The 18,302-nt window shown below is 42.5% G+C and overlaps 1 protein-coding gene across 2 annotated transcripts in view; it reads right to left on the bottom strand.

Annotated features, from left to right (window-relative positions):
- Positions 1–765: 765 nt before the first annotated feature.
- me2 (malic enzyme 2, NAD(+)-dependent, mitochondrial) overlaps positions 766–18,302 on the bottom strand; it is a 119,907-nt gene continuing 102,370 nt past the window's right edge. Inside the window, exons 14-16 of one of the 2 annotated variants that reach the window (XM_085974857.1) lie at positions 10,689–10,759; positions 6,839–6,937; positions 766–4,094 (exon numbers count right to left, since the gene is read on the bottom strand). In XM_085974857.1, coding sequence (XP_085830983.1) covers positions 3,933–4,094; positions 6,839–6,937; positions 10,689–10,759 — 332 coding nt within the window. In that variant the 3' untranslated portion in view covers positions 766–3,932. The remainder of the gene's footprint in view (positions 4,095–6,838; positions 6,938–10,688; positions 10,760–18,302) is intronic. The other variant, XM_085974866.1, reaches the window with a different exon arrangement.

Raw genomic sequence — 18,302 nt, forward strand, 5'->3', positions numbered from 1 at the left:
GCACAGACAGACAGACAGAAGTACCGATTTATATATATAGATGTAATCCTCTTTCAATCCAATACTATTCTTAACTTCTCTTGTTAGTCACGGTTGGACCACTTTTCCCATGATGTTTTTTTATTCCTCAAGGGAATGTATATTCGTTGAAAATTATGAATTATTTCTTTAAATGTTTGCCATTATTTACCTACCGTGAGCCCGATACGAGACTCCCAAAACAAGCGCTCTAGTTGGAGCTCCGACACGACGAGCGCCGAGGTGGGCAGAGGAAACGCTTCACGGACACCCTCAAAGTCTCCTTGAAAAAGTGCAACATCCCCACTGACACCTGGGAATCCCTGGCCCAAGACCGCACAAAGTGGAGGAGAAGCATCCAGGAAGGCGCCGAACACCTCTAGTCTCTTCGCCGGGAGCAAGTGGAAGCCAAGCGCAAGCAGCGCACGTCAACTCAAGCACCCCACCCACCCGCCCCTTCAACCACTGTCTGCCCTACCTGTGACAGAGACTGTAGGTCCCGCATTGGACTCATCAGTCACCTGAGAACTCATTTTTAATGTGGAAGCACGTCATCCGTGGTTCCGAGCGACTGCCTAAGAAGAGGAGAACCGTGATGAAGTACTTAGCCTCTGAAAACAACATGACAGATTTAAATTCAGGTGGGGCATTGTTAGAACTCTGTGATACAGCATGTTGATAGGTAAATATGGTCATCATCTGCTTAACTGTATCCATTAGCTTTTAATTTTAGCACATACTAATTCAAACATTTGAAAACTAAGTTTTATTAATTCAGTAATGAGCAAATACAATTAAAAAAATACATAACACATGGACCATCAGTAAATCTGTCATTATAGTTAATATTCAATGTAAAGATTCCATTAAGAAAAGCTGACAAAACTAACACAAATACCCTCTACACAAGGGGAAAGGAATTAGGAGTGATGGAAAATAATTCAGTACTGTTCCAAATAGCTAGCACAAATCATCAATAAATAAAATCTTTTCTACACACAAATTTCATTCAGTGCACTCTATTCTGACAACAGCCTTTTCTTTAAATCACTGACCTAAAGTTTTAGGTAACTATTTCCAAGATCACAAAGCCCTATTTATTTAAAAAAAGGAATACAATTCAATTCCAGGATTTGGATTAGAAAGTGCTTTGGACCTCAGTGGTCTCCCTTAGGGATATCTATGTCTCTTTCCATTATTTCGTAAAAGATCAATGATCTCACAAATTAGTGCTATTAGGCTTCAAATTATTATATCTATATCTTCCACTTCATAAGGTACTGCCCTCAAAACTGCACTACACTTCATCACAGGTATATATGTATGCATCAGGCCCACTGCCATTTAAACATACTAGTGCCATAGTAGCCCATTGTATTGGGATAGTGTCCAGGATTTCCAACAGTGAGTTCTTGACCCGAGGAAGGATTGGGGACAATTTTAACCTTATCGCCAGGCAAAAAAACAAATAATGGAAAAGACAATCATGCGCGGTGCAAAACAGGCTACTGATTCACTTTCACCCATTTTTCACCCTACAAGAAAAGTTAAAATTACCCCCATTTAGTGGAGACTGGGAGCTAGTTCAGATTTTGAGTAGGGGTGTTGCACAAGCCACCCAAAACTACATTGATGTAAAATATATGTTTCCTAGATACTGAAAATGCAATGCGGTGGGGGGGGGGGGGGGGGGGCACTTAGTGGAGACAAGGATCTTGTCCAGATTTTGGGGCTGCGATATATTATTTACCCCTCAAATCAATAAGGTTCATGAAATAGTACTTAGTATTACCTTTTAGAGTATATTTAACAACCAGACCTAATGATGGTTGGTTGGGGAATTCAAATGCGTTAGTTCTGAGCTCAGTAGCTTAGGCCTTTACAAATCCAAATACTCTTTACAAACACAATTTTTATAAATTTCTGTTACTCCTTCCACATGACAATGCACACAATTCCGCATCACATAATTATATAAAAGTTAAAGTACAACTCCATAGAAGAATTTTAATGAGCTTGTCCCTTATCAATAATTTTACTTTTAATGGGTTCTTTTTCTGTAGACTGTTACAACTTTCTTACTTTGTTATTGATAGTTTCACTCGTTACATATAATTGCTATTCCACCAAGTGAAACTTTTAATTCTAAGTCTGTCTTTGATTCAGTACCATCCCATACCAATCTCCTTCTACCAATTAACAAAATGATGTATATTCAGATGATACTGTTGCAGAACTGTTTTTCCTGCACTGGTTATCAACTGATTTCAGTTTACCACCACACTGGAGTCTGTTTTGAAGCTCTGCATTACTCCAGGAACTGCATAATCAACCACAGATCGTTCCCAATTTTTCAGCTTCATTGCAACTTAATTTTAAGTTTGATTTGGGTTTCATAGTTGTATACCACACACACACACAATGGAGGAAGCAGTTAGCGGCAACAGATCTTTGCACAAAAAAAACTTCATTTTATCAGTATATAGGAAAAATACGCTTTACATCACGGAGCAGTGCAAATCCATATAATTAACATATCTGGGAACACAGTGGTTTGATTCCTTATACTGCTGAATTTCTGATCCATTATGCTGCTTTGGTAAGTGTCAAATACCTCTTTATGAGATGGAAAAGAGTGGTGTTGGGGGGGGGGGGGGGGGGGAAAGAGAAGAGAAAGAGGCACCAGGTTGTCACTATGCCACAGTCCATTAATGAGAGTTCAAGAAGTCAGATTTTTCAGTTTGTAGATAACTTTTTTTTAGTTTAAGCAAAGGTATATTGTACCCCATCCTCCTTTTGAGCAGAATGTTCCTGTTGAAGCTACTCAAAGCGCACCTCTAACCCAAGTGAACCTACTTTCCTTCATATCGACTGGGGCAATTTGGGAAATCTGTAAAATGGAGTCAGCCAGCCTGTTTGCATTGAAAACAGCCCAACAGGATATCTGCATTGAAGGTATGCTGTTCCTTAATTGATAGCGGCACAATCACTAATATTGCAATCTTGTCACCAATGGTTTAGCACTCAAAAAAAGACAAAAACTTCATGGCAAGCAAAGCAGTGTTCCTGCTATACCCTTCAAAATCAGTCAGCTCTTACATCCATGATGTTTACTGTCACTCAGGTATGTAGTATTGTATCCAAAATATGATTCAACATGTTAAAAAAGACAGAACATTCTCAGTCCTCCAGACATACCTTCCAATAACCCAGTTTGCAGTTTGTTATAGAACAAATTACTTTAAATTAATTTTTTAAATCATTTTCTGTATACTCGCCACCCTCACACACCCAACTTAAGTGAACAGATTCAGAATTTGAGGTAAAGATAGTTTGTGATGTAACTAATGTTTTTCTGATGCCTTACCAGTAACATATGGCTTTCATGTGTATTTAATCAAACTAGATAGCATTTTCTTACCAGCAAGATAATGCAGAAGTGTGAACTTGGCTCAGTGTCAGGAAAGTCAGAAACTCATGCATTCAAGCCCCACTTCAGGATTGAGCACATAATCTAGACTGATTGAGGGACTACTGCTTTGTTGGGAGGGGTAATCTTTCAGATGAAATGTTACACTGAGACCCTCTTTTCAAACTGGCAACTATATTTGCCTACAAAACAGTAGCTACACCTCAGAAGGAATTAACCAGCCTTAAAGCACTTTGGGACATCTTGAGGATGCGAAAAATATTAACACTATTTCTTAGCGAAAACTGCATATTTCCAATGAATACTGGTTAATGAAAGTTAAAAAAGGGATTTAGCTAAAAATGATTTCTTATGGCAGAGAGTGAGAGAGAGAGTGGCAAGTTGAGAGATTTTCAAGGGTGGTTTGTTGCCAGCTGAAAAACCTTCATTGTAATTATTACACAGATGCTTCTATTCTTTAGCAGGTGTTAAGAATGGCATATGATTACAAATTAGGTAGCTTTGTCGCAGACTCTGGCCAGTCATAAACCTCTGGAAGGAATGACTCATAATCTGTCTTCCACATCTTCGACAGAAAATACTTGAGTTTGTCCTTGGGCTCTGGGTACTCGAATGCCAAATTGTTTGAATACAAGAATTCTGCAACCTGTAACCAACCAAAAACAAATTAAGACTTACATGTGACAGTGGGGTAAATATGCAGAGAGTAAGCTACCTGCAATTATAAGGTTGTAAAATTGACTTTCTAGGAAGGGTGCAAACCTCTAACAGAGAGGGGAAAGAAAAAAAAAGAAAAATGATTAACTTAGAGAAAATTGCAAAATATAGTGACTGCTGGAAAAGAACGGCACCTCACAGCATCAGCAGGGCAGCCTTTCAGATACCTATTCTGAATTTTGGAAACAATGACCTCCCTTCCCTAGAGAATACCAGTTTGTAAGCCTACAATTACACTGATATTAGTGGACACAGTAAAATTTCTGTTCACTATTTTAGTAGCGGTGTTAACCCATTTAAAGTAATGGGTTAACCTTGGTGTTTAAAATAGCAGATGGAGGAGCATTATAAAGCACTGTTAAATTAATCTATAAATCATCATTTATCAGCCAGAGTTTGTAACTGGAAATCATTCAGAGTACTCAGGTGATTATTATATATGTTTGTGGAGCTAGGCACCAAGGTTCACCTTATTAACCTGAACACACAAAACTTGTATTATACTTATGAAAATAGGTTGAATAGGATGGTGCTGCACATAACTTTAGGTTCGTTGATGTAATAACAATACCAATTCTGAGATTTAAATGTCCTAAATATAGCCAATTTACTGGTTATTGCTGAGCAAGTCTGGTCCAGATCTGTTCAATTTGCTAAATTAGTCTACTATTTCAGACTTTCCTCTTTCTTCACTTTTTCCCTACATTACAACAGTAACTACATTTCAAAAGTACTTCATTCTCTGAGAAACGCCGAGACATCCCAAGCTCATGAAAGGTGCTACATAAATGCAAGTTCTTCTATCTTTAACTCCCTCGCACCGACAGCAGCTCTCTGTACATGCTTATGGTGTTTAATTAGCAAGAATGTCCACAATGAAGTATTAATAGTTGTGGAGTAATCATTAAGCACGGGTGGGGGAGGGGTGCAATGGTTATGTTACTAGATTTAACTGGTTATGTTTATTGGACCAGTAATCCAGAAGTCTGAATTATAATTCAGAGAACAAGAGTTCAAATCCCATTATGGCAGTTGGAGAATTTGAATTCAGTTTAAAACAAAATCTGGAAATAAAAAGGTGGCATCAATAAAAGGAAACATGAAGCAGTTGGATTGTTGTAAAAACCCAACTGGTTCACGTGTCCTTTCAGGAAGGAAACCTGCCGTCCTTACCCGGCTCTGGCCTATTTGTGACTCTAGTGGTTGACCCTTAACTGCCCTCTCGTGGCCTAGCAAGCCACTCGTATCAAACGACGACAAAAGATTTCAAGAAGGTTCACCACCACCTTCTTGGCAACTAAAGTTAGGCAATAATTGTTGGCCTGGTCAGCGTCACCCACAGCCTAAATCAATAATTTAAAAAATGACACGGGGCCAATAGAGTATTAGAAAATATATAATAGCACAATTATGAAATATGTTTAGATGACAAATTGCAAGAATGAAGAACAAGCGATTTCTGACACTCCTCTAATATCTGAAATGCATAGAAACAGGAGTCAGCCATTCAGTACCCTGAGCCATTCAATTAGATCATGGCTGATCTGCACTTCATCGCCATTTACCTGCCCTTGTTCCATATCCAATAATACCCATACCTAACAAAAATATCAATCTCAGTCTTCAAAATTTCAATTGACTCAACATCCACAGCCTTTTGGGGAAGTGAGTTCCAGATTTCCACTACTCTTTGGATGAAAAAGTGCTTCCTGATTTCTAAATGGCCTAGCTCTAATTTTAAGATTATGCTGCCTTGTTCTGGATTCCCCCATCAGAGGAAATAGGGTGGATAGAGAAACAATGAAATGCCGTGACCATTTTAAATACCTCAATTAGATCACCCTTCAACCTTCTAAACACAAGGGAATACAAGCTAAATTTATGCAACCTGTTCTCATAATTTAGTCCTAAGCCCTGGTATAATTCTGGTGAATTTGCACTGTACCCCTTCCAAGACCAATATATTTTTCCTAAGGTCCAGTGCCTAAAACTAAACCCAGTACACCAGGTGGAGTCTGACCAAGGCTCTGTAGAACTGAAGCATAACTTCCTTACTTTTGATTTTCAATCCCCGAGATAAAGGCCAACGTTCCATTAGTCTTTTTGATTAAGTTTTGTACCCATGCACTGTGTGTGTACATAGACACCAAAATCCCTTTGCTCCTCCACAGCTTCTGGTCTCTCATCATTATAAAAATAAGTACACTATGCTGAATACACTTTTGCAAAAAGGGCAGAGGAGCTTACAACAGGAAATCAAGCAATTTTTGTAAAAACTGAATAGTTTAAAAAAAATTACATACACCCACAATATTTACCAATCCAACATTCTGACTGGTTGAATGTTTTATCTTAAAAAAAGCAGTTAAAGATACTCATCTATAATGGGTTCCCATCACTGTGGTGAAAATGCAGTCTGGATGTGTACATCAGACATAAGTAACTACACCAAGAAAAAGAAAACTCACCATTTTCTCCCCAGAATTTTGTTCCTCCCACACAGAAAATACAAACATCAGAAATTGCACAATGGATGTGGGCCTGTACAATACAGACAATGGAGGTAAACTTGCCAATTCAAGGATCCCAAATGATTTCATCCTTCCCATCACATTTTGATGTAGTAAAAAAAATGTTTCTGTCTATACACCTCCAGATAATAAGGATGCTCACCTTAACTGCGGTGCAGGTGGAAACTTCACGGATATTAGATAGGGGTGGATAAAGGCGCCCTTGGGCTAATTCATCATCGGTCACCTGCTCAGCCAGTGCCTGCAGAAAAGTTACATGCAGAATTGTAGGACAAATACAAAACACAAACTCATCATCTTACTATACTGCAGCCCTAGTAGATTGCAGGAGGGCACTGCTGGCATTTTGCCATTGACTAAATAGCTTCAACTGTAAACCAAATACTTGTGATTACTGCAGTTAGTGTTAGTACCACATTAATTATATCTTAAATCTATTGGGCGCTGATTTTAATTCCAGCTAGGCGAGAAGTGGCAGAAAATCATGTGGCCCAGAGGCTGCCCACTAACAAATGGTAAGGTAAGGGGATCGGCTTCCAGTGCTGTCTCGCAAGGGTTTTGCATTAGGGAAGGGGAGGGCGCCTCCTGCCCAGCGCCCCCCCACCACCTCCGACTTACCATTTTCGGGTTCTTCTTCCCAGTAGGTCCTCACTGACTTTTATCTGGTGGGAAAGCCACAGCGGCTTCCCCGCTCAGACATGTTAAAATTGAAATAACAGAAAATGCTGGAAAAACTCAGCAGGTCAGGCAACATCCATGGAGAGAAATTAGAGTCAATGTTTCGGGTTGAAACCCTTTTTCAAAACTGGAAAGGAAATAAAATAGATCGAAGGCAGGGCTGCGATAGAACAAAAGAAGTAAAGAGGTATTCAAAACCAGACGAGTTGGTAATAGGACAGTGGAGACAAAAGACGGCTTAGATTAGGTGTGAAGTGTACTGGCAGGATGAGAGACAGCTGCCATGTGGGAGAGAGAGAAAAAAGGAGGGGGGGGGGGGGGGAAGACCCAAAACAAAGGGGTGGAAAAAAAATAAGTAAAAATGTACAGGAAACTTTGTGCTATCCGGCACCGACGGGACCGAGCTGTTGCCGTTCCCTCAAAACTGCCGGACACACCAGCGTTAATGTTGAAACATACGGAGCTTTTCATCTCCGTATCGGACAACAAACACTGTTGCTTAGCAACAGCTTCTAAACAGTCGGCCCGTACCTTGGAAGCGTCTCTCTGAAGCTGTTGCTAAGCTACAAAGACTTTGCAGAGCCTGACTGTTGGAAAAAAAAAAACTAACAAAACGGCTCCTGATTTTTGCCGGTGGCTCGAGCTTGCCAGACATTTAGCCTCCGGATAACACAAAGTTTCCTGTAATAGGGGCCGAGGTTATGAGCTGAAATTGTTGAACTCGATATTGAGTCCGGAAGGCTGCAAAGTGCTTAATCGGAAGATGAGGTGCTGTTCCTCGAGTTTACGTTGAGCTTCCGTGGAACAATGCAAGAGGAATGGAGCGGTGAATTGAAATGACAGGCGACCGGAAGCTCGGGGTCACCCTTATGGATTGAACGGAGGTGTTCCACAAAGCGGTCACCCAATCTGCGTTTGGTCTCCCCAATGTAGAGGAGACCGCATCGTGAGCAGCGAATACAGTATACTAGATTGCAAGTACAAGTAAATCGCTGTTTCACCTGGAAGGGGTGTTTGGGGCCCTGGACAGTGGGAAGAGGGCACTTCTGCCCTCACCCCTGCCCCTCCCTCCCAGAACCACGATAGGGTTCCCCTTGTCCTCACCTTTCACCCCACCAGCCTCCACATTCAACGGATCATCCTCCGCCATTTCCGCTACCTCCAAAGTGATCCACCACCAAACGCATCTTCCCCTCCCCTTTCAGCATTCCATAGGGACCGCTCCCTCCGAGATACCCTAGTCCACTCCTCTATCACCCCCAACAGCCCTTCCCCTGGCACCTTTGAATTGATTGAGGTGAAACAGCAATTTACTTGTACTTCTTGCAATCTAGTATACTGTATTTGTTGCTCACGATGCGGTCTGCTCTACATTGGGGAGACCAAACGCAGATTGGGTGACCGCTTTGCGGAACACCTCCGTTCAGTCCGTAAGGGTGACCCCGAGCTTCCGGTCGTCTGTCATTTCAATTCACCGCTCCATTCCCACTCGGACCTCACCGTCCTTGGCCTCTTGCATTGTTCCACGGAAGCTCAATGTAAACTCGAGGAACAGCACCTCATCTTCCGATTAGGTACTTTGCAGCCTCAATATCGAGTTCAACAATTTCAGATCATAACCTCGGCCCCTATTACATTTTTACTTCTATTTTTTTTTTCCACCCCTTTGTTTTGGGTCTTCCCTCCCCCCCCCTTTTTTTTTTCTCTCTCCCCCACATGGCAGCTGTCTCTCATCCTGCCAGTACACTTTGCACCTAATTTGAGCCGTCTTTTGTCTCCACTGTCCTATTATCATCTCCTCTGGTTTTGAATACCTCTACTTCTTTTGTTCTATCGCAGCCCTGCCTTCGATTTATTTTATTTCCTTTCCAGTTTTGAAAAAGGGTTTGACCCGAAACGTTGACTCTAATTTTTCTCCACGGATGTTGCCTGACCGGCTGAGTTTTTCCAGCATTTTCTGTTGTTATTTCGGATTTCCAGCATCTGCAGTATTTTGCTATCATGTTAAAATTGAAATCGGGTCCCGATTACAGCATCGGGACCTGACATTGAAGTTGTCTGTTTTTGTTGCAGGTGTGGGAACCCATTATAGATGAGTATCTTTAACTGCTTTTTTTAAATTTTTAAAATTTTTCAAGATAAAACATTCAGCTTGGGCAGGTGTTCTTGTTGGCTGCTCAGTAGCGCAGGTTAAAATCTCGAATGGTAAGATCCTAGCATCTTTCGGTTTGGTAAGTAACTGGGGTGCCTTTAACTGCCCACCCACCCATTTTCTGTTGGACAGGCAAGGTTAAAATCATCCCCTTAATTTTGAAATTAAATCTTGGGTTTAAAATTAATTTCAAGAGATGGCTGTATTTTAAATATCTGCAAATTATGCAGTCAAATCAAGCATGGGGGAGGGGGGAATCAGATCTAAAGACTATTTGGGGATACTAGTATACTATTCTCCTTTCTCCCAACCACTTGGATTAGAATCTTGGAATTCAAAAGGAGAATGAATTTGTGGGAGATGTGCCTGTATAGGAAATGGAAAATGTGAACTGGTGGCTCTTCAGGTAGAGGCAAAGATTTTTACAAGATTATAAGGCGATTCAAATTAAGAATGTTCTCCCACACATTTAAACTCACCCTAGGTTAGGGCTAAGGTACATTATTTGGGAACAGTAGAGGAAGCTGAACACATTTGCCAGACCTGGGAGTGCTTGGTGCCGGCACTGGGTACCTAAAATTATTTCATTCCCCAGCATTAGCATCCTTGAATACATATAAAAAATCCCAACTGGAAATTGGTCACTGGCTGGGATTTGAAGAGGTTCAGCTTCTGGATAGGATGGCCTATATTAAACCTTTACCACTACAGGTACAACCCCGGTAATCCGGCACGCTCGGGACCAGGCCGGACCACTGAAAATTCCGAATCACTGAAGGTGTCGAAAGTCACCACAAACACCGCCACTACCTGCTCCTCCTCTTCCTGCTGCTGCCCTCCCTGTGCCGCCGCCAACCCCGCTGCTCGGGCTCGATCGCTCCGCCGAGCAGTCGGTGATGCTGCGCGGTCCAGGCGCTGATCCTGACCCGGCGGCGGTCCCGGGACCCGAGCCGGACCCATCCCAGGGAGGGAATGTGACAGCAGGACCTTCCTTGTGCCGGACCACTGAAGGTGCCGCACCATCGGGTGCCGGATTACCGGTGTTGTACTGTACCAGGCTTTCCATTAGCTAAGCTTAAATCAAAAGTACTTTGCAGGAGAAAACATTGCCTCTCAAGTCAAACCACCATATAGTACAATTTTTTTCCCCCCCACCACAAACCTTCGCAGCTTCCAAGAAAACTTGATTGCTGATATTACGAACCCCGACGAGGATTACAGCCAGCGCCACACCTGCAACAAAAACAGACAACTTCAATGACAGCAGTTTTATTGGACCAAAGCTATAAACTAGGAGATAGGAATCCTGCATAACATTTTTTCAGGTTTGGGAAAAAATTCAGAATGTAATATCCCACAGTACACTTCATTAAAAAATCTATTTTCTTATGCTTAATCCGAGCCACGTAACCAGTAATCGTTGAGTTAGACAATAATTCCTGACATCTAAATTTTAATTAAAAAGGTTTCCATTACAGAAAAGAATTCCCTAAAATATGTATGAATTACTGCTAGCTTCACTTTTATGTCAGAGGGCTGCAATTCCTAGTTTATAAACAGACTTAAAAAAATCTTAACAGAACTCGCTTGCTAATTTTAAGTTTCCTTTTAGACCCACTCCTCGATACACCTGTAAGCAAAGCAAATCCCTGATGAGAGAAGAACCCCAAAATGGTGATGAAAAATAGGCTATAAATGAGGCCAAACAACCATGTACGTAACTCTCCACATGCAAAAATAACATCTATAAGCATTTGAGGTAGTAAAGCAGACACTAAAGGGAGGAAAAGAAAAGATATTTGTGGTGGGTGAAGGTAAGTTTGAAGGTATAATCTGAAAAGAGCTTTAGGAGGTATTTGAATGCAGAGAGGGAGGTAGCGAGGTGAAGTGGTTTAGGGAGAGAATTTCAGAGTGCAGGGGCGTGTTGACTGAATGATTGAAGACAATGGGCAACAAGCAGTCATTTATTCTCAAAAGTACAAGGCGCAGACACAGACAAATTAACAGAAGATCTCTCAGACAAGACGGTGAGATTTTAAATCCAGGACAAAGATCTTTACGTTGATTTGTTGGTAGACAGGGACAATAGGATCTCGACAAAGACAGGGTTGATGGGTATGCAAGACTTTATACGGGAAAGAACATAGAATCATAGAAAGCTACAACACAAAAGGAGGCCATTCAGTCCATCATGTCAGTGCCAGCTCTTTGAAAGAGCTATCCAATTAGTCCCCTGCCTTTTCCCCCCCAATAGTCCTACAAATTTTTCCCCTTCAACTATTTATCCAATTCCCTTTTGAAAAGTTATTATTGAATCTGCTTCCACCACCCTTTCAGGCACTGTATTCCAGATCATAATAATTCGCTGTGTAAAAAAAGTCTCATCTCACCTCTGGTTCTTTTGCCAATTACCTTACATCTGTGTCCTCTGGTTACCGACCCTTCTCCCACTGGAAACAGTTTCTCCTTATTTACTCTATTAAAACCCTTCATGATTTTGAATACCTCTATTAAATCTCTCCATAACCTTCTGACGAAAGGTCATTAACCTGACACGTTAACTCTGTTTCTCTCTCCACAGATGCTGCCTGACCTGCTGAGTATTTCCAGCATTTTCTGTTTTTATTCTCCATAACCTTCTCTGCCCCATATGGAACAACCTCAGCTCCTCCAGTGTGATCCCACCACCAAACACATCTTCCCCTCACCTCCCCTTTCAGCATTCCGTAGGGACCGCTCCCTCCGTGACACTCTAGTCCACTCCTCTATCACCCCCAGCACCTGCCCATGCAAACTCAGGAGATGCAACACATGCCCTTATACCTCCCCCCTTCCCACTGTCCAGGGCCCCAAACACCCCTTCCAGGTGAAACAGTGATTTACTTGTACTTCTTGCAATTTAGTATACAGTATTCGCTGCTCACGATGTGGTCTCCTCTACACTGGGGAGACCAAATGCAGATTGGGTGACCGCTTTGCGGAACACCTCCATTCAGTCTGTAAGGGTGACCCCGAGCTTCCGGTCGCTTGTCACTTTAATTCTTCGCACAACTCCCACTCAGAACTCACCGTCCTTGGCCTCTTGCATTGTTCCAGGGAAGCTCAGCATAAGCTCGCGGAACAGCAACTCATCTTTCGATTAGACACTTTACAGCCCTCTGGACTCAACACAGAGTTCAACGATTTCAGATCATAACCTCGGCCCCTATCATCATATATATATTTTTATCCACACTTTTTGATTGTGCCTTTTGTTCTTCTCTCTGACATGGCAGCTGTCTTTCATTCTGCCAGCGCAATTCACACTTCATCTAGAGCCATCCTTTGTTTCTTAACCTGTCCCATTACCATCTCCTTTTGCCTTGAATATCTCAATGTCTCTTTAATTCTCCTGCCTTTTATCCTATCACAGACCTTTCCTTTTGTTCTTTCATCCCCTCCCCCATTTCCCAGCCCCTAAACTTGCTTTAAAATCTGTTCCATTTCCTGCTTTTTTCCAGTTCTGACAAAAGGTCTTCGACCTGAAACGTTAACTCTGTTTCTCTCTTCACAGATGCTGCCTGTCGCCAGAATTTTCTGTTTTTATTTCAGCATCTCTAGTCTCTCCATGTAGCTGAAGTCCCACATCCTGCTTTTCTTGATATATATTAATGACTTGGATATGGGTGTACAGGGCACAATTTTAAAATGTGCAGATGAGACAAAACTTGGAAGTATAGTGAACAGTGAGGAGGAGAGTGATAGACTTCAGGAAGACAGACAGGCTGGTGAAATGGGCGGACACGTGGCAGATGAAATTTAACGCAAAAAAGTGTGAAGTGATACATTTTGGTAGAAAGAATGAGGAGAGGACATATAAATTAAATGGTACAATCCTGAAGGGGGTGCATGAAGAGAGACCTGGGGGGTATGTGTGCACAAATCGTTGAAGGTGACAGGGCAGGTTGAGAAAGCAGTTAAAAAGGCTTATGGAATCCTGTACTTCATGAATAGAGGTATAGAGTACAAAAGTGTGAAAATTATGAAGAACCTGTATAAAACACTGGTTCGGCCACAACTGGAGTACTGTGTCCAATTCTGGGCACCACACTTTAGGAAGGATGTGAAGGCCTTAGAGAGGGTGCAGAAAAGATTTACGAGAATGATTCCAGGAATGAGGGACTTCAGTTACCTTGATAGACTGGAGAAGCTGGGGTTGTTCTTCTTGGAGCAGAGAAGATTGAGAGGAGATTTGATAGAGGTGTTCAAAATCATGAGGGGTTTGGACAGAGTAGATAGAGGGAAACTGTTCCCATTGGCAGAAGGGTCGAGAACCAGAGGACACAGATTTAAGGTGATTGGCAAAAGAACCAAAGGCGACATAAGAAAAAACTTTTTTACGCAGCGAGTGGTTAAGATCTGGAATACACTGCCTGAAAGGGTGGTGGAGGCAGGTTCAATCACAGCTTTCAAAATGGAGTTGGATAAGTATCTGAAGGGAAGAAATTTGCAGGGCTACGGGGAAAGGGCAGGGAAGTGGGACTAGCTGAAGTGCTCTTGCAGAGAGCCAGCACGGGCTCGACAGGCCGAATGGCCTTCTTATGTGCTATAACCAATCTCTGGTACTATTCTAGTAAATCTCTTCTGTGCCCTCTCTAGTGTGGTGCCTAGAATTGGACAATACTCCAGGTGGGGCCTAACCAGTGATTTATACAGGTTTAGCATAATGTAATAAATAGCTGTTAGATTCAAAGATGGGTTTTAATTCTTAGAACAGAGACTGACAACATGCAGCCAGGAACAGATAGCAGAAATGCCAGCAAGATCGAATAACAAGCATCAAAAGACAAATAGAAGTGATAAGGGAATTGTAAAATGCAAAACACAGGGTGGTGGGATAATAGACAAAAATGGAGCCGAAAAGTCATAAAATGTCCTTAAAGAAACATAACAAAACATTCCTCAGAAAGAGGGAGGCCTCGTCAGCCATGCAGAAAGGGACGGTGAGGGATGCCTTCCCGCTTCACATTTGGACAATAGGATGGGGATCAAATGATTGACACCAGGTGATTACCAGCCCACCGAAATAACTATAAATATAGACGACCGAGAGGGGAAGTCAGGCAGTCAGGGGCGAAGGCTTCCCTGAGGTGGCTACGGCCTAACATCTTGGTCAAGTTTAGCCTCTGACGTGGCTGACGGCCTAACACCTCCAACAGCTCGAGGGATGACCCAACAGAAGTGACCGCTGCAGCAGACTGCAGGAATCCACCCAATCCGAGACCACCATACTGCCTCCCCATTCGTCCGGTCGTGGCATTCCGATTCGGGAGTCGTAGATTGCTCTCTACCGTCATGGGTTGTACGTCTATTATACTTAGCTTAAACCATATGTAATATCCAATTGTGCTTTAAAACTGTAGCTCTTTAATAAAAGCCTTGCAACTCCTAAAACCCTTTGAGTAATGTGTGTGGCCTGTGATTCTAATCTTACAATAACTGAAGTAACTAAAATGTGTTTAAGGTTTAGTTCATGTGTATTACGTTAACAGGAGGTAGTAAATTGATCAAAATGTCAGACGCCCGCTCCGTAGTTGCAAAAGGTTGTATATGTTTAACCACTATCAAAAAGTTGAGAAACGACATGAAAGACAAGGTTAAAGGAAGTTTGCAATGTACAAAACTAAAATGGCTGTCTAGACAGGGTTGATTGGAACTAATCACAATCTACCTGCTTGTACAAAAGAAGTAACTTGAGCTTGTTACGAGAACAGGAACTGTTATCTTAAGAAAACATGTTACTGAACAAATCATCGGGCCAGAGACAAAGGGCAGTTGTTGACTAAACCAAAGCCGCAGTCACAGGCGGTCCCGGAACCAACTGATAACCGAAATGTGATTAATGTCGTGCTTTATATTTGTCATTCAGACGTTGATAGCTTTGCACCCGTCCTGAGGGCGGGATGCAATTTGTGTGTATAAATGTAAACATAACCAAGGTATCGGTGGAGTCGAATCTGAGAAGGGTCTCAGAAGGTTCTCCCCAGGACTGTGAAAATTAAAGGATCGTTTTGAACCATCACTTGAAGTCTGTCATCTGTACCCAACTAAGCGTCGACCTTGTATATCACTTGGTCTGCTTTTGGCTTACATCAACTGGTGGTCGGCAGGATCACAGACCCTTGCTGGTCCACGGGAACGTTGAGCTAGAGAGGGCGAGTAAGTTTTAATTTACCACCCATAAATTAGAAAGCTCAGAACATACTGTGAGATTGGGTAAGGCTGAGATTAAAAGAACTAAAAAGACAGACTCGAGGAAGTGGCGCGAAGGCGTCAAAATCCTCAAAGCCAGGAAGGCGGCAAAACCCTATAAATACGCGTGAAGTAAAAATAAGAATTCTTAGAAGAATGGACAGAAGGGAAACTACCCACGGAAGGTAGAAACCCAGAATGTCAAAGAAAGGCTCAAACACAAAGGAGAAGGGACCATCCCCTTGGGGAGATCCCGACTCCGTCACCCGCTATTTAGCGGACAAAAATCAGAAACTCATTGAAACTATGAAAAAGAAAGGATGGGATCCCGAAGACAGTGCAGAGTCAAAGGGCTTGGTGGAGGGGACAAACCAAAGATAAAGAGAGGAAAGGGGGAATGGTAAACTTAGCTTGTTACCAGAAACAATGTAAGGAGTTGAAACAGAAGGAAGGGGAAGAAAGGGAAGAGAAAGAAGTAACAGCTCCCAAAGGGGGAAGGGATAACTGGTGGCGGCAGCCAACTCCAGCAGTACGCCCTTATACCCAAAATTATCAGGAGATGGTAATATAGATGGGGGTGGGTTAGAAAAGGAAACAGCAGAATACAATAGAGGGGGGGACTGGCCGGAGCCACTGCCCTGGCCAGAAGAAAATAATCTCCCACCACCTTACCATCTGATACACCGAAGTGTAAAAGTGGCCCCAATAAAAACTGAAGTAATTCCCGGAACACCTGCGGTTCCCGGGCAACGTGCCACCCGCAATTCCGCAAGGGCCCAAGTGATTCGAACTACGTATCAACCTTTTAAACCATTAGAGACAAATGTTGGTGGATAAATTACCCCAATTACAGGTACGAGAAAATAACTACCCGTTTTGGCAAAAAATTAGGGAATTAAGAATAAGTCACAATCTGCACAATAAAGATGTGGATCAGTTAGTGCGAGCAAAAATTCTGGACGATCATTGGGAACAATTAGATCAGAATTTTAAAGATGAAGCCTGGTGTCAGACGTTAAATATTACGTACAACCAGTCGCAAATTGACTATGACGCCTTTAAACTTGCAGTGGAGAGTGTGATGGGACGAGCTCCAGTAAACTGGGCAGCCATAACTAATATAACTCAAGACAAGGGAGAATCTGCCGTAGACTACAGCAAACGGAAGTGGGGAAGATTCGTGGAATGTTCAGGCATTATTAACCCCACAAAGGATAATCAGTGTTTTTTACAATCGCTTAAAGCCGGATTAGGTTCCGCACATCAGGCAGCCATATGATTGGGAATCGTTACAATGAATAATTATGAAGATTTAATCAGGTGGGCAACCAAAGTGGATAATATGCAAAAGGCTAAGATAGCTGCTGCCAAAGAGTTGGTGGAACAAGAGGAAGCTGTAGGGATAGCAAGCTGCTATACTTGCGGGGAAGAGGGACATTTCGCTGAAGAATGCAAGCAGAAGCAGGGAGAAGAGGCCTGACCAGCGCCAAACCCAAGACCGGCTTGTTATAATTGTAACAAGCCAGGGCATAAAAAAAGTAGACTGTTGGAATAAAGGAGGAGGAAAAGAAGGACAGGGGCCGAAACAAGGGGGGGGGGGGCTCCAAAGAGGACAGCCCGGAGGAAATTTGGGAAAGGAAGATTTTAAAAAATGGATGAGGGAGGAGAAAGAAGAACAGGAGGAGAAAGATAGAGAGAGAGGCAACGCCGAAGGGACAGGGAAGATAGAGAATATAGGAACAGGAGAAATGCCCGAGATGAGAGGCGATATGGGTATGACTCAGATGACGGAGAAGGAGACGATGTATGTACCATGAGACAACTGAGAGAAAAGAAGAAGAAATTGAATATTAAATGACAGGTAGTGGCCCTCGGGGAAAACCCCAGAATGTTTGTTGACACACTGGTAGGGGGCCGGCAGTGCAAAATGTTGATAGGCACAGGAGCCTCAATCTCTCTGACAGATTTGCCCTTGCCCCGAACTAAACTTTTGATTAATGTGACGGGAATAGGTGGTAGAAGATTTAAGGCTTATAAGAGTGAAACAATTCTATTAGAAATTGGATGTATAATAATACCTACACATTTATGGGTATGCAAGAATACTGAAGGAACAATCCTAGGATAGACTTACTGCAGGAAGTAGGAGCTTTAATCGACCCTAAAGCAAATAAAGTGATCTAGCCACTGGATCATAAGTCAAACCAACAAACGGCCCCAGGAAACAAAACAAATTAGGTAGGAACAATTAAGATTATAGACCCAGGATGGGATAAGAAGGGACTATGGGCGATCCCATGCAGAAAGTATATTGGGGTGTGGGCAACGCATAAACAAGATTGTGGATTAGTCCAAACCCCACCCCCCCCCCCCCCCCCAGTAAAAATACCGGGACTAATGCATCGCCCACATAAACAATATCCTTTAAAGGAGGAAGCCAAAGCAGCAGTACGGGGCATAGTGTTGGAATTAACCAAGCAGGGAATCTTACGAGAAACTATATCCCAAACGAATTCCGAAACGAATTCCCCGGTATGGCCAGTAA

This window comes from Somniosus microcephalus, chromosome 2 (assembly GCF_052327205.1).
Source record: "Somniosus microcephalus isolate GS21.2 chromosome 2, FLI_Smic_1.0, whole genome shotgun sequence".
Lineage (NCBI taxonomy): Eukaryota > Metazoa > Chordata > Chondrichthyes > Squaliformes > Somniosidae > Somniosus > Somniosus microcephalus.